Raw genomic sequence first — 22,331 nt, 5'->3', positions numbered from 1 at the left:
GAGTTATCAATTATATTTATACTTTAATTAATGAATAGTTTAACTTAATAAAAGAGAAATGGTTTTTTTTTTTCTTCAGTCAAATGAGTAATGGCTTGATAACTTGATATATATACTTTGGCTCTAGGGAGGCAGGAGGCCTTAAGTCAAGAATGGGCGTAAAGGCAATTGGCAGTGGCAGTAAACTTTTTTTTTTCCTATACTTTTTCTTTTCTCCCTCTCTTTTTTTTTTTTTTTTTTTTTTTTTTTTTTTTTCCTTTTCCTTCCTGTGGCTGTGAGCCTGTGAGTGACTCTCTTCTTCCCTCTCATTTCTCTCTCCCAAGTCCCAGCCCAGTCGCATCTAGCTTTTCCTCCTTCTCCTCTCCCTCCTCAGTCTCCCTCTCTTCCTCCTCTCCTCCCCGATTTCTTCTCTCTCTCTTGGGCCGTCGACATCTGGCCGGGATCTCTCTTGGGCTGCTGAGATCTGGCTGGATTTGTGCAATTAAATGAGTGAAGAGTGAAGACAGAGAAGGATAAGTAAGAAATTTATAAAGAAGACAACGAAATTTAACAAAATTTCGGCGAAATATTGATGAAATCTTGAGGAATACATGTTAAAATTTTTATATCCCTGAAAAACAAAATTTAACTCCTTAGTTATAAACGAATATATATCTTAACCATATTAAAACACACCTTCACACCCAAATCACCCAATAACCCAAAACTATGTACTTATATTAAAATTAGAAATGGCCAAATTTCGTTATTGTAATTTGAGTCAAATTTCACATTAGTTCCTATAGTTTTAATTGTGCCAATTTTGTCCATTAATTCATAATAGTCACAATTTTATTCATATAAAATGCATAATTCAAGACATTTTAGATAGTAATAATGAAACTAATCACAAAAAAACTTAAAATATCCAGACCCGTGCGCTTCACGTGATATTTTCATTTAACAAAATTGACCAAATCATGTATGTGTTTTAACTTTTAAAATTACATGAATAGTGAAACTTTACATATAATTCAAAGTAAGAAGCTTTGAGTGGACCACTGGGGCCTTCACCTTCCTTAATCGCGTCGTCTATCTCTCTCTCTCTCTCTCTCTCTCTCTCTCTCTCCCTCTCTCTATTTCTCTTCCTCTGAAAGCCTAAGAGGGTAGGTGGTGCTGCTAGTGCTGGCTGAGCACACAGAGACCACAAAGCTAAAAAAAAAAACAAGAAGAAAATGTCGCAGAACGGGAAATTAATGCCAAATCTAGACCAGGAGAGCACGAAGGTTCTCAATCTCACCGTTCTCCAGCGAATCGACCCCTTCGTTGAGGAAATTCTCATCACCGCAACTCACGTCACCTTCTACGAGTTCAACACCGACGACTGCCAATGGGTAATGCTCAATCTCACTTTCCCCTCACTTTTCCTCTTCTTTATTTTGTCTTCTTCTTTTGCTTATTCTCTGATTGTATTCTGCTGCTTCTCTCTCTCTCTCTCTCTCTCTCTCTCTCTTTGTTTTTCGATTTTCAGAGTCGCAAGGACGTCGAAGGATCTCTCTTCGTGGTCAAGAGGTAATCTTTTCTTCAGTATGTTAATGGGTTTTGAGTTGCAAAATTTGGGTTGCTTCATTTTGGTGTGAATTTTTGATTGGTATTTGCAAATGGGGATAAGTTTCTTGCTTTGCTGTTGTTCCAGGAACGCTCAACCTCGCTTTCAGTTCATTGTGATGAACCGGCGGAATACCGGTCAGTGCAATTTCTATTTCTAATATTCCTTTTAAAGTCTACATCTAACATTACTAACAAGCTTCAATAATATTTTTTTTCTTCTAATTTTAGATTTTTATTGGGTATTGCATATATGCTTAGTTGTTGGCATTGTTGCCCAATTTCTTTATATTAAAATAACTCATTATGTTTGCATAAGCAGAAAATTTGGTGGAGAATCTTTTGGGAGATTTCGAATACGAAATCCAGCTTCCATATCTATTATATCGAAATGCGGCCCGGGAGGTGAATGGCATTTGGTTCTACAATGCATGCGAATGTGAGGAGGTGGCGAATCTTTTTAGCAGGTAATTGTTGTCTTCTTGCGGTCTAAGTTGATAGAAAAATTATACTCAATGTGGCGTGGTTGATTTGATACAACCAAGAAACTTGTGGATGTCATAATTATGGCAATGGCTGAATGTATCTTTACATAGTGATTTATGAAAAAGGAAAGAAATTGGGAGAAAATAGAAAAGTATAGAATAAAGGTTGAAAAGAATAAATAGAGGAGATAAAGTAGAGTAAAGTAAATTCAGTATTTCTCAAACCAGTATGCCAAAGTCTGAAAGATCTATTACAATAAGGCAATTATAGACAATTGCATAATAATAAAATACGTAAAAATATCGTAAATGAAATATTCTAGAGTAGTCCTCGCAGACCAATCTGTGAGTCAGTATTTGCATTGCCAGAAGCTCCATTGCTTGATCGCCATCTTTTTCCCATTTTTTGATCTCGTTCCCAAGATGGTAGCTTACTTTAGGGTGTAGAATTGTCATTTAGAGCTTAGACTTTAGGTTAACCGCTTAAAACCAGAGAGTGAGTTAAAATCTAAAAATTAAGTGATTAACGGTGTCAAGTGATCTGCACCTGAGAAACAGCACAAAATTTTACATGACCGATTGATCCGCAGTGCAGTTAACCGTACTAAGAATTATATCCTAATTTTTCTTAAGAAAACTAAATAAATAACTCCTCTGAATTTTAATTAATTTCTAAGCTTGTGCTCATACCTAAAATAAGTACAATTTTTTTCTTTATCCGCATTTATTATTTGAAGAACTAGCTTGCCTGCATAAGTCAATCTCCTGTCAGAAAAAGAGTTCTGGTGGTGCATACAATGGTCCCAGAAGCGGTACAACCACCTCATCCGTCTAGGGTAGCTTAAGGCGGAACATACAAGCTTCTCATTGTCAAGTCCTAATTTGAAATAGGTTGGGTGCAGAAAAACCCTTCTGGGGGAATCTACCCTTTTAATTGTTTCACTCTCTGTTTCGTGCTTCCTCTAGCTGCATGTGCACATGCACATCTTTGTGCAATTATTCTGAATTTCTGATCATCAAGTCTTTTTTTTCTTTTCCCTAAATGTTTATTTTGTTTACCTGAGGAACTCCTTTTATTTATGAACGCTAAGAGAAGATAGAAGGGGATACGATCTCTTCAGTGTTTAAGGAAATTCCATTTTTTGCTATTTTTTTCAGACTGGAGGGAAATCCATTATTTTGCTATTTTTGTAGGGTGAATCTGATTAACTAGATTTTGAAATTATAATATTTTATTCATGTCTGTTTGTTAGCTGTTGGTATTAGTATTCAGTGGACATTATGTCCTCTGTTCTGTATGGATAAATGATTTACCAACTTTTGATAAAATTATGTTTCTCATAAAAAGAGAAGACAGAAGAAGTAACTTACATTGATTATGGGTCATTGTGGTATGCTAAATGTAAATTATTCCCAAACAATAGCCTAGTTATATTGTGTTTAACTTTGATAGATTTTTGGCCATGCTTCAGTACTATATGTACTAGCTACCTTATAAAATATTTGAGAAGTATTTGCGTGTGTGGGCGCGTGTGTGTTAGCAACAGACACTTCGTCACTGTACTTGTGGGCTAACAAGTCACATTGGGTAAGTTTCGTACAAAGAGACTCCTGAGTGCCAGAAGCATCAAAGGAATGGCCATAGGAATGGGCATAGCATGACATCATAAGATGTCTCGCCAAAATGAATTAGTTGGTGAATGGACCCAACATCGCTTGGTGGCCACCCTAAGCCGTAAGCACCATGCCTTTTTTGACCCTTGCTCCCCTTCTCACATCCATTACAATGTTCACCTTTGGAGCTACTTAGGTACTTGTACTACTCGATACTCAAGTCAAGGGTAAAGGGAAACTACACCTATGCGATTTAAAGCCTTTCATCTTGGAGAAGAGATGACTACCTCAGTTATTATGATTGAACCGCCGGGGGGGGGGGGGGGGGGTGTGTCTAAAACACGGTTGAACCAAAGGTTGAATAAAATTGATTCTTTTGCAGAGATTAAAATGTAAGTTGCCCTTAAAGGGAGTGGATTGAGTCAAATCCCATCCAGCATGGCGGTTAGAGTTCACTCATCTAGTAGCGAGGAAAAGATGAACAATGAAGCTATGGACATGGTTATTCCTATTACAGGCCTACTCATATCAGAAACTAAACCAGTTGATTGTCTTCTGTTCATCAGGCACATTCACAATGCAAGCAAAGAGGGAAATAAGCAATCCATACCATTTAGGATAGAATTTCTTCCCGCTGAATAGCAAAGAAAGAAAACTCTTTCTTTGCCCCTGTATAAGCTTCTTATTATGTAATTATTGCAAGCCACTTGCTTTATTAGGAATTTATAAAGCTGCATGCATCTACTCAAACAGTATGCAAAGTGCTTGCTTCAGCTATGCCAACCAATTGACCTGTTCATACTTCCAACTTGCGGTCTTGGTTCAGAATTATGAGGTTTGCCATCTGTTAGGAAGGTCTTCTGCTTTAGTCCTATGGCTTCTGTTTCTTATTTTTCCTCTCTCTTTTTTTTTTCACCCTTTTTAGACATTTTTGGCACTTAATTTTGAAAAATTGTGCCTTGGGGATTTATATGGGTTCCTCTTATTACAGAATTCGCAGATTCATCATTGTCTGAAATTTTTGGTTTTGCCCCTCTTTGTGTGTGTACTTGTAAGTTGGCTTCTGATTTCAGCCAATGTCTCCAAATCCTACGGATGAAGCAAATTAAAAAGGATTACCATATAACTTATTTAATGAACTTTTAGAAACAAATTGCTAAATATTTAGAGGGTACAGTTCGATGAAGTCAAGTCTTAGAAACATACATGAATAGGAAAATGAGCTAGAAATTTGCTGAAGTTCTATTTTGATCAACAGCTTGCTTTACCAGCCTGTGAACTGTTGATCTTGTGGCTTGCATTTATTTGTATATCCAACATTGCAACAAGGAGGGCTACAGGAACTAGATGGTTGACAATGCTATACATTCAGTGCTTTGCATGAAGGTGCAGTACATATCTAATTTGTTCTGTTTGATGGATCTTGGATATAATTTGTTCTTTTAAATGAATTTAATTCCAAAGATTCAAGGGATTTTGTCTTGTATGTGGACACATAATTTGGTCACATGCAAGTAATGCATCTCATGTTGAGAGTAAATTGAAGCTTATCATGATATAGTCGGGCCATGAGAAATAGTTTGGCATACCATTCTTTGAGTTCTGACTATGGCTTTCATTTGTTTTCTTTATATGCTTCATGGTAACTTTATTTTAATGGTCAACTGAAGTTCAGAAAAACCATTTGTCAGTTTGTTCATTAGTATTAATTTCTCAAATTTTAGGACTCCGGATTTTATTACTGCAACAGTGTGCTAGGATCCTGATTGAATTGTATTTTATTTATCCTTCTATCCTCTATATAAAAAATAAAATAAAGGAAAAGTCATGATGAGTCAATTCGTCTTTGAATATATATTTTACTCTAAATTATTTTATTTCTTAATCTATTCTATCTTATATTTTTCATATGTCCAGGATACTTAGTGCATATTCCAAGGTGCCTCAAAAGTCAATGGTACCTGCCACGAAGAGGTAATATTTGGTTCATTCCTACTTTGCACAGATGTACTTATAAGTTATACCTTTTGCAATGCGAAAGGATAATGATATTTTCTTTTTCTTTACTTCTGAAATCTGTGTTATTACAAATTTTGTCCTTAAATGTTAAGTTGTGTGACTGTGCTGTGTTCATAAAAGTTTGTGGGCTTGACTCTACTATATCAGCACGTTAAACTTACCAGATGATCATTTTGTTACAGTTGACTCGGCCCCACATCTGTTAAGGAGTGTATTGTTATGGTGATGGCTTTCTCATATTTTGAAACAGAACCCTGAAAGGAGTTTAAAGATTTAATTTTTTTTAATGAGAAACATAAAATGTATTGATATTAATCCTCTTGCCATGCACGATGCACGTGTCTATAGGACTTTTTAAATACAAATAATAATAAATTAATAAATTGAGGAGAGGCAAAAAGAGAGGAAGGGATATGGGAGAGAGAGTAGTGGGTAAAAACATAAACTGCAGTTAGTGGGTGATAGTTATTTTTTATTTTATTTAAATGAGTTTTTACTGTTTTAACCTCTTTAAATAAAGTTTCTTTTTACTACTTTTGTTGAACAAAGATCATTTTAGGTAATCTCAATTTTGGCAAAGCGTGTAACACCAAAACTCTCCTTCAATCTCAATAATAGTATAGATAGATAACATAAGTGGGTACAATAGAGGGGAACAAGCAGTCCATAAAAGATACAATCATAAGCTTTAACATCCAACTAACAACATAGAACATTAAAAAGTACAATCATATAAAGAAACAGCAGCCATCCAATCTGCACGAATAATGAAAAATGGAGTATCTTGAAATTTGGTAGAAACTGATGCCAACAATGATGCCTGACATTAAAATCTTACCCTAAAAATAATTCACCTCCTCCCCACATTTGCCCTTAATCCTCAACACAATATAATTCCACAAACTTTTTGTCCCCTTTCCTCCACTAAAATCACAATGTTTCTCAGTGAATAAGGATAAACAGGAACATGGAATCACCCAATTCAATATTGCTTCCTGTAAAAGCTTGTACCATAATCTCAAAGCAATATGACACTGAAGGAATAGGTAGTCCATACTCTCAACATCTTTTTGGCACATAATAGTAAGTTGATACATAAACTTTAGGCCTTTGTCGAATATTGACACAGTATTTATCCTTCTATGAAAGCAATAACCTGTACATTACAAGGTCCCTTTGCCTTCCAAATCATCCGGATGGGATGAAAATATGAAGGACTCGTCAAACAACCAACTAAAATAAGACTTGTATGAAAATAAACCTTGAGGTTCAATTATCCAAGTCCTTGTTGTAATCTATGTAAAGAGACATTTTCAATTATAGGGATTAAAGTAGAGAACTCTTCCAAGTCATCAAAATTTCTACTGAAATTGAGATTCCAACCCATCAAAAAAGAAGAGATTGATATACTAGCAGAAGATATATTATGGGAAGACAAAAGCCTCTAAAGATGAGGGAATAATAAACACAATGGATACTCCCCAATCCGCTTATCATCCCAAAGTTAATTCTCAACATTTCCTAAAACAAACAAAGATTAGAAGAAAAGGAACTAATGTCCTCAGAAATGTCTTTACAAGGACATCACCTCTGACCATCACATTTGAGTCCCACCTGTTAACATGTAAGCCATATGTACTCTAGATGACACAATGCCAAAGAGATTCCCTTTCGAAAGAAAACCTCCACAACCAAGTAATCATCTTCATTTCCCTAGCTTTAAGGTTATAGTAACATCTATTATGACTCTTTTGTTTATATCTTGGGATTTTTAATTAGTAGAAAGGTATTATGTCTCGTACTAATGGTAGCAGGGTATTTCATTCATCAATATGCATTTGTACTCAAATTTTGGTTTTCTTACTACGGGAATGTATTATAACCATGCAGTTGTGGTGGAACTAAATTCATAGAATTAAAATTCAATTTAACGTGTTTGCATAATCATGATGCCCTCTTATTTTAAACTTGCATTGCTTGCTTCCCTTCATCTTCTATTCAATGTTCTTAGTTTTGTGCTTACCTATTTCTAGACATTTTAGTCATTTGGTTATGATAACAATTGAAGGAGTAATCTATTCAGTTATGTTTCATTGTAGTGAGTTTGAGGAACTGGAAGCAGTCCCAACTATGGCTCTTATGGACGGTCCTTTGGAGCCACCATCATCATCAACTTCCTCCAATGTCACAGATATTCCTGATGACCCTGCCTTTGTGAACTTCTTTAGTGTATGTGCCTGTCCGGTTGGTGTTTCATGGTTGCAGAAGCTTGTTCTGGCTTTTCATATTTCCTACCTGATAACATACCTAATCATCTATGGTTTTTTCTTTTTATTCTGTCATAAATATGATTCTAATACTGAGCACAAGTGATGTAGCCATGGAAAAAAGGTGTAGCTACCCCTTTGTGTGTGTGTGTGTGTGTTTTTGAGTTTTGGGATTTTCTAGTCTTATCATGTAGATTATGGGATGATTCCAACATGACTTCAAGTTTATGACTGTCAAGGGTTTCATGAGCTTATAATTTTTTGTCATTAGTTTAGAAGTTTTGATTGTTCTACAGTGCTACTCATTATGTTTTTCATGTCTAACAATTTCTGCTTGTGATGCTAATATTGGTTACTCTTAGATTCAGTGATGAATAGTAAAAGTTGGGATGGGGCTTTGGTTCCCATATTTTATTTTATTTATTTTTTAATTGCCAATGGAGTACCTCCTTAAATGTGTTTGGCTTGCACTTTTATTTTAATGATGTTTCAAGCATTTTTGGTCACATTTCAAGCATGAGTGTACATGTTTTTATACAGTGGATGCCTGATATACAGACATTGATACATACACACATTAAGACAGCTTATCTAGCATTGACTACTGTCCTTTTCTCTGAAGTAGAGAACTGTGTTTATGTACAATGCCACCATTCATATATTGGTCAAGGTCCAGCTTATTTCATTTTCTTGTATCTGGGCTGGACTAAATCAGATAATTAACTGCAGGCGGCTATGACTATTGGGAATTCTTCAAGTACAGCAATTACTGGACAGCCTTACCAGTCTTCTGTGACAATTTCGCTACCTTCCCATCCAGTTGGCGTTGCCCCTAATACTATTCCTACCATGCAAATACCATCTGCTCCACTGTTAGCATCTTCACCTTTAGTCCCTTTCCTCGACATCCCTGAATCCCACAACAACACCAACCTGGCCACTAATCTTGTAAAGCCCTCTTCATTTTTTGTTCCTCCTTCCTCTTCTGTAACAATGATGACACCTGTCTCTTCATCAGTGCCTACTGCTCCTCCACTTCATCCTACTGTGAGTCTACAGCGTCCATATGGTGCTCCTTTGTTACAACCTTTTCCGCCACCAACCCCTCCACCATCTCTTGCTCCTTTTTCTACTCCGAACTATGAGCCAGTTATTAGCAGAGATAAAGTCCGAGAAGCACTCATGCAGCTTGTGCAGGTTAGTCTTTCAGTACTGGTGTTACATAGTTGTCTACTCTCATTTTTCTGACTGAGATCTCATGTTTGCAATAATTGTTAAAATTTGTTCATGCATATTAGGAGCTGATTGTATTCGTAAGGTATATCAAAGGAAACCAATACCTAGTTTTTTTGTATCTATTGTCATGTTCCCAGGGGACATCCTTTTGTATTACAACTTTTTGATCTTAAGTTTGATTATTACCAATTTTTAAGGGGTTGAAAGTCAATCTATTTTGTTTTGCACGAGAGGGATCAGATTGAGATTATGAAACATTAGGTATTTTGAGAGTCAACGTGTGGAATGAGTGGATGTGAGTGGTGTAGTGGTATAATTTATGAAGTGGCATAGTCATCTATAAATTAGTTGTTTTGGTGGTTGCATCAGGATTGAGTTTATGGGGTCATTTTTTGTGAATAAGAAGTTTAGTTACTATTGTTAGTCTCCTAAACCTTTTCCTGATAGATTAAGCAAATTATACGAATGAAAGTGAGTTTAACCAGGAAATCTGCATTGAAACCGCATTTATCTCTCTCTTTTTCCCCCTCGTGCTTTTTTGCTAATTTTAATCTAATTGTGGAAAATAATTCTTGAAGAAAGTGCACAACCACAAGCTAATTGACAAATAATAGTTGCATCCGTTGTACCGATCTTTTATTTTCTCGCTTGATAGTGATATTTGAAGCATTGCAGAAAGTAATGTAAAAGCATGCATGGACATAGGCATAGCCACATAGGGCACTATCCTGTTATTGGGATAATTTTCCCCCCACGATTTTCTAATCCTGTGTCTATACCTGCAGCGGACTCGGAGTCATTTATGTTAGACTGTTATTATAATTGTGAGAACTGATTCCTGTTGGTAAATTGACAGGTTTGGATTAGATTGGTCTGTATATTCTAAGCACAATGATGATTTCCTATGCTAAATGCTCATGTGTGACTGTAGCAGAAACGTTTTGCACAATTTGAGAGTTCTGTTAAAACAGACATCAGAAATTTTTTCAAACCACTACAGAGCTATTTTTCGTCAATACAATCAGCGCATTGGAAATCTTATTTATATTGTATTTTCGTGAATCTTGTAGTTGGAACTTGTCTTAATGCAGTCAACACATTTGTACTTAAATCAGTGCATGATCGAATTGATTTCGTTAATTTTTGCTTTCCATCCAAAATAAAGTATTCCATTCTTTGAATTTGGCTGTAGCGTTTTGTCTGTCATACTGTGTCATTATCTAAACTGAAGTAAATTACCATATAAGCTACCTCCCTACATGAGCTAAGCTCCTGCCTAATTTTCATCCTGTTCCTATTAGTTATGATTATTATAATTATTATGATTATTATGTTCAGTAATTGATGATGAGCTTTGCAATATGTTGTAGGATAATCAATTCATAGACATGGTGTATCGAGCACTCCTGAAGGCACATAACTCATAGCCTATTGAGAGAAGTGTTACTATTAGCATGTGAAATGCAGGCCACGCAGCACCACTACAATCTACAACTTGGATTGTTTCTGTTTATTGTGTAACTTTTTGTCCTCTGTTTTTATTTTCAAATGTGTGCGTATGAATGTATAGCATTTCACTTCTCATTCTCATGAATGGACAACTTTTATATATAGTTTTTTTTATTTTTTATTTTTTGTCTGTCATTTACTTTTCAATGTTGGTTGATCTGCATATGAGGCACAAGTAAAAAGACTAGTGAATTCTCAGCAAATATATGTCCCTACTTGATGCAGTCAAGCTTCCACGTTGCCTTGCTTACTGTCACATACAATAAATGTTTACCCATGTCTCTTCTTCAATGCCAGATTTCAATCAATTTGGAATATTTGATCTATAAATTTGTTACTTGGATCATGATCTCTCACTCTCATCACAGTCACGTGATGATCGAGATAGTCACGTGCTCTAAGCTAATTGAATTTCATTGCTATTAGCATAAAGGAACCCAGAACCACCTTTAAAAAAAAATTAAGGCTTTCCAGTCTTGCCAGTCATAGGCTCCCTAAATAAAAGTGCCATTTAAAAGGAACCCCACTGCTAACAGGTTAACGATTTACAAAAAGAAAAGGGTTATATACAAAAATAGTCCTTAAATGTTATTGTGATTCTCAATTTGGTTCATTAATTAAAAAAAATGTCAATTTAGTCCATGAATTTTCTAAGTTGTACCAAAGCAATGCAAAATTGTAAACGTTAATTTTTATCAAAAAATTTAAGTCAAAATGTGATGAATAGATTAAAATACCCCTGAATATGCAGTCACATGTTATGCACATAACTAGTTTTGTTAATTTTTTGGATGAAAGTTAACGTTTGTACTGTTTTTGTATAATTTGGAAAATTCGTGGACCAAATTAATACTTTTTATACTTAATGGTCTAAATTGAGAATCACAGTAAAGTTCGTAGACCATTTTTATATTTAACTCAAAAGAAAAAGAAGCATTTAAAACACCAAAATCAAAGTCTTACTAGCAGAGCAAGCAAAACACAATTTGTTGCATTACCTAGAGCAACACAAGGAAAGGCATAGATCCATATTCCTTGCAAGAAACAAATATAAAAAATTAGAAAAGCAATTAATTAAAATGAAATTAAGTTGAACATGCTTGTAAAATCACAATTAAGTACAAAATATAAAAGGCAACTAAGGGACATGGCCTAGGTTCGCTTGATTTTAGAGCAGGACATACATGCATTTGTCTTTATTAGAGGTGGCAATTTGTGTCAGTGGGTTGTGTTCGTGTTAAATACTAGTCAACCATAACTTAACCCCTATAATTCATTGTGTCAAATTACTCAACCTTATCCCAACCCATTTATAATTGTGTCGAATGACTTAACCCTAACTCAACTCGTTTATAATCATGTCATGTTCAGATTGACCAATATATCTTCCAATATAAAAACAGTAATGCTACATATACCACATTTTTATACCATAATTTCATACCACCTCATGTGGCAACTTACATGGCATTCATATATTGGATACTAAAAAATAAAAATAAAAATCCAAAAAGAAAAAGAAAAACTTTGTCCAATAAAATAATGACACGTCAGATGGTATAAAAATGTGGTATAAGAATGTGGTAAGTATAGCATTATTCATATAAAAACTTAAACATAATTTTCTTTCTGTTTAAATCAAACTATCACTTACACATAACTTATAAAATAAAAATTGATTTAATTATGATACTAACAAAATCATAAATAAAGACTCTAAATTATATAATTACTCATACAATAAGTATTGAAAAATGAGCAAATTAAACATATGATACTAGTTAAACGTATTTATTGTGTCATTATCTTGTTGCACATGTTTGATACCAATTCGATCTGTTTATTATTCTTGTTTAGCGTGTCATGTTATAATCGTGTTCATTTTAAGAAATGGTCAATCCTAACCCGCTAATTGTGTGTCGGGTCAAATTTTGCCATGTAGTATTAATTTAACCAAATATCCAACCAAGGAAATACCATTAGCTAGAATGATGTCAAATCAATACATATATAGTGATCAATGGAATAATTTGCTAATACCAAGCATTCTTAATTGATTTTGCAACTAAAATTAAGCAAAGCAAAAAAAACTTGTCAACAGCTATAGCATGTATGGGATTTAAATTAATACCATGATGATTAGACACGAGCCAAAATCTCTATATAATGAAAAGTATACAATCCAAGTTGTAAATCACTCTTAGTGTGAGTGTGTAACGTGTGTTTGGGAGTTAAGTCACAAAGGTCTTATCCCTAAGATTATAAATTTATAAGAGATGACCTTGTAATATGCAGCAACATAGATGAAGAATCCTCCTTCTCCTATTCTACTTTTCCTCTCGAGCAACAAAGAGAACAACAAATGCATAAGACCTGAGGTACGCCCGAACCATCTCAAAGTTAGGAGGTCTTCGTTGTTGGATACAGCTTATGTTGATTATGAGAGATTTAGAGTACTGTCTATTTTATGAGTCTTTATTAGATTAACACTGATTATTTATGATTTTTAATCTAAGTTTTTTTTTTTTTGACGGCTTTATATTAAGTTTCATTATATGAAATATACAATATATTATACAAAAAAAAAAAGAAATTTCATTTTCAGGGACTATATATAAGCCTACAAGTGACTGATGGAAAAAATTGTATGTCACAATTCAGCCACAAAGAGAGAGCTGCCAGCTGCAATGCTGCAATGCTGCATGGGAATCTAAGGGAAAAGTTTTGGTGTGACGGTAATACCCCGTCACGTAGTGTTACAGTTACATAGAAAATTTTCTCGAATCTAAGAGGGGCTACCTATACATAATTACGAAGAATAGCCATCATCATCGGTCATCACCATGCATGCCAAGAAGAGAAACCATAACTTTTTGTTTGTGAAGCCAAACAAGGAAACTGAATTGAGACAGATCGAACAAATTGGCATGTGAACACCCAATTGGAAATTGGAATCCATTGCTCCCTCTTTATCTTTTTCCATCACCAACTAAAATAATTTTCAACTTTAATTCATTCATTCATTTGCTGCATGCTGCATTAATAGGAGAACTAACACACACATATATATAGGGATAGCTTCCATTAAGGAATCTCTTAAATAAACATATTTAAGGAATACATAACGAAATCTATAGAGTTTCTCATTTAGCACCTACTAATTAAGCAACATTAGTAGTATAACACGACTATAAGAATAGATAATTAGATCCTTTAATTAATTGGTAAACTCTTGGCATGATAAAGATGGGCATTGCCATGCCAATGCCATGCAGCTGTTTTATTTATGGTAAAAAATCCCATCTATATCTTATTGAAACCAAAGAGAAAAAAGTCACCCAAAGATGTCAAAAGAAAGAAACTATTGATAAATAATTAACGAGATAATTAGGATTAAGTTCTTTAACAAAACAGTTTTTAGATGGAGATCAGAAATGTTTTAAAATTTATAAGAAAATCATTTTAATTCATAATAAAGTTCTTTAATTTATAAGATTTTTTTTTTTTTAATTCATAATAAAGTCTTTTTGATTTATAAGAAAATTATTTTAATTCATAATAAAGTCCTCTACCGATTTGAAAGGTATTTTCCCTCCTAAGGGGTAGAGTGAGTTTTATAGAGACTATATGTTAGGCTCAAAATTTCATAGTTAAAATATAACATAAAACTGTCAAAGAAGTAAAATAAAAAAACTTGATTAAAAATCTTAAATTACTATCGATATTAATCTAAGCAAAACTCATAAAATAACTGGACTCTAAATCTTCCATATTTTTATTAATCAATTATGGTCTATAAGATTTAGACTCAAGATTTACTCCCATAAAGGACGGACAAACCGAGTGTCATCCACTTAACCAAATTTATTTTAATAGGATATATATGAACAACTCTTGGTTTAGCACTTTGGTAAAGTATGAATGAGAATGCAGTTGAACTTGCTTCCTATATCGGAATCACATGGCTCGTGCACTGGACAAGACACACCAATAACTTATTCAACTAAGAATTCAGAGTCGAGGCCTATTAACAGACTGGTAAATCCATTTTATTGATTTAACTTAGATATAACATATTTAAGATTCAGAATTACATTGAATAGGAATCATTTTCTCTACGAACAGTACATGCAGTTTCAGCACAAAGAAGCCAACAGCATCTCAGGCGCATTTCTAAATCATTTGCTCAATGCTCATTCGGTTGCCTTGCCTTTTCGCCGGCCACTGCTGCTAGTTTCCAACAAGTAACAAACCATGGAATCGACATCCTCCCCAAATATGCTATAAGCTTCAATCATCTGCAGGTAGCTGAACCCCATCGATAGCACGATTTGCATACTACTGCTTAGCGTGGAATCCTGAAAACCATGGTCCCTGCCTCCTAGCTGTGTCTCACTGCCTGAAGATCCTGTTATTCACATGACACTGTAGTCAGCAACACAATCTACTCACATTATCAACTACGTAGTAGAGAATTAAACAAATCTTACGTACATGTTAAGACACACACCCAAGAGCTGCCCAAAACTATATTCATACAAAAATGCAGTTTTAATCCCATATTAATTGATCCCGCACTACTCAAAACTAAAAAATTCAGGTCCTCCGTTCTGTACGAGGGGTAAAATGAAATAAAACAAGGGATGACTCACTAGCTCCAGAAGATGATGGCTCGGCACTAGAAGTAGAAGAGTCCCTTCGGATTAGTTTTTGCTTGAATGTGTCATCTGCAAGATACTCAGCCCTCGAAGCTTCCATCACCATGCGCTCGATTTCTTTCTCAGTAAGCTCAAGATCCGAGTAAAATCGCCCCTCAGCTAAAAGTGCCTGCCAGTAGGAAAAGAGAGAAAAAAGGCAATCATGATACCAGGTCAAATATTCTTGAAAATCATACTGCATAACGTCGAGATACTTGCATTATCAATTTGTTGGTCTTGTTGAGCCTTAATAGCAGCCTTGACCTGATCCCTGTCAACATTTGCCTGCAGCAAAGAAAAGATGAAACATCACATCATAAGTCAGTTGAACAGTTAATCGAAATACAGGCCAGTGACTGCTGTAAGGTTTACGAAACAGAGTCCTCACAATGAAGTTTAATTTCCAGTTACTGAAACATGTTCTTAATACTCTTCAGCCAATTACCCCAGCCATAACGGCAGAATTACATGGGGGTGATGAAGGGCATTATCTGACAACTTCTAAAATTGGTAATAGAACTCATTTTCTGAATGAATGGTGTTATTGCCACCCTCAATATGATCATCCCCCACACATTAATTTTCCCACCCGCAATTTTTATTTTTTTATATTCACTTTACTCAATCCACCCCCATCCCTTAAACTCAGTATTCCCAAACCACCCCTTCCTCTTCCCCCCAACCCTAACTTTGTTTATTTAACCACTAGATATGGTGGTGTGCAAAGAGGTTAAAAAACCAAGGAAAAAGTGTGGCAGCCACAATTTTTTATTTTTGTTTTAAGGTTTTCAAAAGTTCTTCAAAGCACTTTTATATAAGGGTAAATTTGTAATAACCAATATTAAAAGGTGGTGCAACAATGCCACTCCTTTTGAATTCTTTTCATAATTTCTTTTTATCTTTCCATTTTTATGTAAGCCTATTCTTATCCATCAGAAAGTGCAGAAAAACCTATGCTATAAATGTGTCATCCAATTATAGAATAAACAAAATTGAAGTATGATGAAGATAGATACAATAATTAAGCAAATACTTACCCCTCGAAGACAGCTGAACCCAAGTCCAGCACCTACGGTCAAACGACGTGGATCAATGAGAGAGTTGTAATGATTTCCATGATGATAACTTAATCGTATGGGTGGTGTATCAGTATTATAGCTTCCGTGGAAAATATTGATCGGTTCTGCACCAAACCTTTACATTACAAAAATGGTAGAGTAATGCAAATAACAAAGTTCACTAGAAGAAAGCAGGAATCATTATTTTAAGACAAATCAGCACCTGTACTGTACGAATATATATGGATGGGTCGATTGTACATTTCAGACAAGGCTTGGATCTCAACATTATTTCCGTAGACCTGACACATGGATGAAATTAATTATTAAACACATACACTGGGAAAAGATGGGAAACTGACTGCAAAAACCACACTGGATCAGATAATCAACAGATTATCATAAATTAAATTTAAAAATTAAAGGACCTTATTCACATGGTGAAAATTGAAGCCAATAACTTTAAGTCATAATAACATAAAATTACTAAACTACTAGCACTTGAAAGGTGATAAGATATTTAAACACTATTCTTAGTAAGGGGATTAGTGGGGAATGGTAATACATCACATATCTTAGGAATAACACCTTTCAAATATTATAATCAATATGTAATTATATTAACTATTAATGTCAGCAGTCAACGTATGCCTCTATAGTTTAAAACCCATCTTAGTTTTTTGGTTACATTGGAGGAAATCGAACCCTGGACCTAGCCTAATCCTAACCCTTACCCCACCCATCTTCACCACTTGGGCTAACCCCAAGGGCTTAAAAACCGATCTTAGTTACCTACTGTAAGATCATATTATGTTTCACATTGCTGATAATCATCAATGTGCCATATTCAGCTTCTAGACCTTCTTCCACATTCTCATAATCAATATGCATAACTTTTATGAGGATATTTAGTGTTTACACTTCCAATGGGATACAGTGCAATTCATCCTCCAAATCAACAGCCATTTAGAGCAGCATCTTCTCTGAGGGTGCCAAACTAGGTGTGGAATGACTTCTCTGAGGGTGCAAAGCCTGGTGTGGAATGACTTCTCTGAGGGTACAAATCTAGGTGTGGAATGACTTCTCTGACGGTGCAAAGCAAGGTGTGGAATGAGTGACTGGCCTTGTATCCTAACACACCTTCATGACTCATGAGGCACCAGATTGTAGGATATATAGTTGCTCTAAGAACACAAGGAACTTTTGCTTACCACACTACTTTAAAATCCTTAAGATGGTAAATTTTCTACTTCTCTCTCTCTCTCTCTGTGAAAGTGACTGGCATTGTATCCTAGAACACCTTCATGATACATGAGGCACCAGATTTAAGGATATATAGTTTCTCTAAGAACACAAGTACTTTTGCTCACCGCACTACTTTAAATCCTTAAGATAGTAAATTTTCTAACTCTCTCTCTCTCTCTCTCTCTCTCTCTCTCTCTGTGGAAGTGACTGGCATTGTATCCTACAACACCTTCATGACTCATGAGACACCAGATTTAAGGATATATAGTTTCTCTAAGAACACAATAACTTTTGCTCACCACACTACTTTAAATCCTTAAGATAGTAAATTTTCTACTTATATGTCCAGCTCTCTCTCTCTCTCTCTCTCTCTCTCTCTCTATATATATATATATATATATCTTGAAGTGGTGCCTTTCACTTTGCTCTGCCAACTTTTTGCAGATGAGGGCAAAGACTAAGATTTTTTGAGTTTGAAACAAAAAATTTATAGATATCACATCCACCAAATCTTATCGAGCAAAAAATATTACTTAAGCAAGCATTACAGTTGTAATTCTACAATTAAATGAATTTCTTCATTTATCACCTTTATTAAACGACAGGGAAAACTTCAAATTAATAAATTTAATGTAATATACCCAAACCACACAGGTATGCCTATTAACCTGCTTTTGTTTTCACGAAACAAGCACATTAAAACAAGCGCAACATGTTTAATATACATAACAAAAAATTTAATAAATTGTGCGTTCAAACCAGAAAAAACAAGGCATTTTACACCTAACAGCCAGGTACAGAAGTCTAGAACTCCCCATCTTTCACACACATTTTTAAAAGACGTACACACATGCACATGCACTCAAATAAAAACCCCACTATTATGCAACTTCACCTACTAAAATGGGGGGAAGAGCATTGAAGAACAGGAACTGGTACTGCACAAGCTTTCGCCAGTCTCCAACTACATATTATGTCAACGAACTTACGAAAGAGAAAGTTGAGGGATGAAACTAAAATACGATGAGTGTTTAAGAACAAAACATGGCTCAATTAGCATTTGCTTCCACCCTATCGTCATTTTGGGAATAAAGGATAAGAACTAATTCTGCCAATTGAAGCAACTATATGGAGCTACTTACATGTGTAACCATACCTCCTCTTCTCAATAAAAGAGATAAACATCAATGAAATTATACTACTTCATACCTTGTCTCTTCTTTTCCTCTTACAATAAGATGTAAATCCTTCTGTAATAAATTGAGAAAAGTGATCTCTCTCTCGTTCCTGGACAAATAAAGGGTACCAAATATCAACAATCATGAAAGGTTATAGCATTAAGCGGGTAGAAAAGAGGTTGTGGCAATTTGCATTTTGTACCCAGTATAAATCAATACTTTCCATTTCTATTGGATAATCATCAGCTAACCAATGAGATTGTGATAGAAGAAAGCCAACATTTTTTTTGTCCACTAAATTATTTTCTTTAACATTTATTGACTCGGAATTGAAACCAGAACTTTTTTCTTTTCACTTCTTTTTTTGGGTGAAACAAAGATACCCTCTTATCTTTTCTCTTTCCCTATTCAGTTCTTTCATTTATCTCCCCATTATCCGTGCATCAAACACAACTTCTCACCAACAGTAAGATGAATGATGGTTAAGATGCCCACTAACAGAAGATCTACCAACTCATTCAACCAATCAACTTGAAAATACATAACAACTGCGTCTACCACATGAAATTCTTTATGATGAACTAATCTCAGATAATATAATGTTGTCCAGCAAACCCACTGTGAGAATTTTACCCAACATAGAACCAAACCATAGAGCAATTATTCCATTTTTAAAAAAGAGAATTCACAACTATTTTAGTTAATTGTGAGCATGTGATAACATTAAATAACCAGATGCCAAATTAATGTCTTCTAGAATTACTAAGTTGCATATACGTGCCTGCAAGCAGTATTCTCCAGCACCTGAAATAGAGCACAAATAGCATACAACAGAGAGGATCGCAGGTAAGGAATCATACCATATAATCTATACACATTTGCCTGATCAAGTCATATGCTTCAGAATCCCCGTAAACTTGATCTGCAACAGCACGAAAGAGACAATTCCCATCCTCCAGCATTCTTTTCACTTCAAAACCTTTTGCACGTCTAATATCAATTTCAAACTGGCGTTCTCTTTCCTGACATAGGTTTAACAAGCCATTTCAGATTTCAGAATTTGAAGTGAAGAATGGAGCAAAAAGATGGCAACACCTAATTGGGGGTGCAAAATGCAATCTCCTAAGCTTCAAATAATAAAAGTCTTAAAAATATAAGCCTCATAGTTTCCTCGAGGAAGATGTTAGGATACAATTAGCTCTAAGAAGCGCTCTAATTTTGAGAACACCCAATTTTTTTTTTCAGTGATAAATAATAGTTAGGAAATTCAACTTTGAGATGCAATCAAGTTGAAATATCCCAAAAACCCAAATAAAATATTCAAATTATGTGTAACTAAGAGGACCAAAAAGAAGAATATCTTATGCCAAGCTTTTCCAATTCATTCTAAACCATGGGACGTTTATGCCATTAGAGAGAGGACACCAGACTTGCCTAGTTATTTGGATATATATGATCAGAAACTTACAATATCATCATAGGAAGATACAAAGCAAGGGCCTTGCTCATCAGCACTATTGTACCCCTCGCCTTCACCATGAGACCTGGGAGAAGAAGGTCGTGACCCAGTTGGAGAAGTCCTAGCTGAAACAACAGGCCAGGCAACTGCTCTTCTAGAAGGTCCAATCCGCACAGCATTTGAACTTCCTGAGACAGATCTCCTTGAATTTGAGTTTGCTGAGGAAAGTTTCGGGGGAGGGACAGGAGGAGGTGGTGGCTGTGAGCTCCCAATCACATTTTGTAGAGAATCCCCGCTTGAGTCCACATTTTCAACTGTCACCCTCTCAGAAATTCTCAACCCCCCCAAACCTTTCATCAATTCCCCTGAGCCTGCAACATCATTTTTACCAACTTTCTCACATTCACTAAGTTCATCACTTGAACTCACATTTTGATCATTATGAATGCTTTCCATCAAAATATCATCACTTTTCACAGCCTTATTGTCACTACTCCCGCAATACTCTGACAGCTCATCCACAATAACATGTTCTTGTGCCTCCTCTCCAATTTCCTCATCTTTCACAGCTGAAAGAACCTGAGGACTATTAACCTGTGGCTGCACCCAAGCCGAAGAAGACCCAGACAAGGAAGAAGAACGGCTTGGGTTGGAAGAAGAACCACTGGAGGAACCTCGCTGAACCAGAATCCGAGTCATTGCATTCAATGCTTAACGTCTCCAACAGAAACCCTAGCCCAAACTCTTTCACAAAACCCCAAACTTAGAGTTATGTTTGCCACGCGTTCTGGCCTTGGGCGCAGTCACGCCAATCCCTTGGCTGAAGGATTTCTTCCAGCCCAGCACGTTCTGCTCCTCGCGAAACGATCTCTGCATTCCCCTAACAATTCTCATGAGACCCAGAGCTCGAACTTTAAACAAGAAAACCCTCTAAGCTACTCGAATTTACCCGAAAAATTGCCAAAAATTTCACCCTTCAACAATACCAAGCTGCAAGCAACACCATACATTTCCAAGAAAAATCAACAAAATAAAGAAAACACAGCTTTCTAATAATCCGCTTGGCTTCTGAGAAAAAGATAGGAAAACTAAGCAGATTATAACATAAACCTTACAAAAATTTCGGAAAGTTGTTCACTTTATTAAAAAGCAAACATTAAAAAACACAAAAATTCAAATCTTTCTACTTCGTTTTATTTTTCTTTCCCTTTCCTACCCTTTTCTCTTCAACCAAGCAAAACTGCAAGAACCATCGCACCAAAACATCAATCAGGGATAACAAAGACCACCCAGTCCCAAAACGCAAATAAATAACAAATTTTTGGGATTAAATCGAAAACCCTAGAGTAAACTCAGCACGAGTTGGTGATTCACCTGGGAAACAAGATAAAAAGAGAGCCTTCTCAAGCTTCACGCGCGAGTCTAAGATCTGCAAAAGCTGAGCGAAATTCGATCAATTTTAATTTAATAGTTATTCAATTTTGGTTTTTTTAGGGTTTTGTTTATTTTGCGAAGGCAAGAAAAGGAGTAGAGGGAGGCAGGTTGAGGGCAATGAGAGAGAGAACTGGCGAGGAAGAAAATGGGAGGCTACGTTTTAACGGAGGGTGAGAGACGGCTACGTGACGTGGACTTTACCAGGCGACGGCTATTCAGACTTTACACGTGGCCATTTCCCTCACGCTGATTACACGTGTGGAGGAGGAGACTGTCCGTGCGTGCGAGTGAAGTTAACTCCGGTTCTTATAGACTTCATTAAGCGGCACCTGAACATAATGAGTGTGACGCCCCGAAACTGGGAACACCACAGCGGCACCCGTCTTAAAGATCCTGAGACTATAATACCCCTTACCCCGAGTATTATATTCCCAAGCTCTCTAAAACGAGTTAAGCCCTTTTTATTGAAGAACTCGGGTTGGATCATAGTAGTAAAAATACAACGGAAGAAATTTCTGAAAATGCCTTATATTATAAATAACA

At 35.6% G+C, this 22,331-nt stretch overlaps 2 protein-coding genes across 4 annotated transcripts; one reads left to right on the top strand and one right to left on the bottom strand.

Moving 5' to 3' along the window:
- The first annotated feature begins 1,079 nt into the window (after positions 1 to 1,079).
- DCP1 (decapping 1) lies at positions 1,080 to 10,901 on the top strand. Its single transcript, XM_086256280.1, has 8 exons — positions 1,080 to 1,373; positions 1,511 to 1,551; positions 1,676 to 1,725; positions 1,910 to 2,054; positions 5,604 to 5,660; positions 7,805 to 7,934; positions 8,702 to 9,169; positions 10,579 to 10,901. The coding sequence occupies exons 1-8, from the start codon at positions 1,215 to 1,217 to the stop codon at positions 10,633 to 10,635; spliced, it is 1,107 nt and encodes a 368-aa protein (XP_086112406.1). The 5' UTR covers positions 1,080 to 1,214; the 3' UTR covers positions 10,636 to 10,901.
- A 3,836-nt stretch (positions 10,902 to 14,737) lies between these two features.
- On the bottom strand, positions 14,738 to 21,928 carry OTLD1 (OTU-like cysteine protease family protein). Of its 3 annotated transcripts, none has more exons than XM_086228422.1 (9): positions 21,729 to 21,928; positions 20,364 to 21,344; positions 19,756 to 19,917; positions 18,927 to 19,004; positions 16,696 to 16,774; positions 16,452 to 16,483; positions 15,634 to 15,699; positions 15,370 to 15,544; positions 14,738 to 15,125 (listed from the first exon to the last, which is right to left on the bottom strand). In XM_086228422.1, the coding sequence occupies exons 2-9, from the start codon at positions 21,051 to 21,053 to the stop codon at positions 14,911 to 14,913; spliced, it is 1,497 nt and encodes a 498-aa protein (XP_086084548.1). In that variant the 5' UTR covers positions 21,054 to 21,344; positions 21,729 to 21,928; the 3' UTR covers positions 14,738 to 14,910. The 3 variants fall into 3 exon arrangements, with proteins under 3 accessions (XP_086084548.1, XP_086084539.1, XP_086084544.1); XM_086228413.1 differs by having other exon boundaries at positions 16,452 to 16,597; positions 21,729 to 21,927; XM_086228418.1 differs by having other exon boundaries at positions 16,452 to 16,597; positions 20,364 to 21,224; positions 21,729 to 21,927.
- Positions 21,929 to 22,331: the final 403 nt, after the last annotated feature.

Source organism: Dryas octopetala, chromosome 1 (assembly GCF_963921425.1).
Source record: "Dryas octopetala chromosome 1, drDryOcto1.1, whole genome shotgun sequence".
Lineage (NCBI taxonomy): Eukaryota > Viridiplantae > Streptophyta > Magnoliopsida > Rosales > Rosaceae > Dryas > Dryas octopetala.
This window is presented reverse-complemented; position numbering and strand designations above follow the sequence as displayed.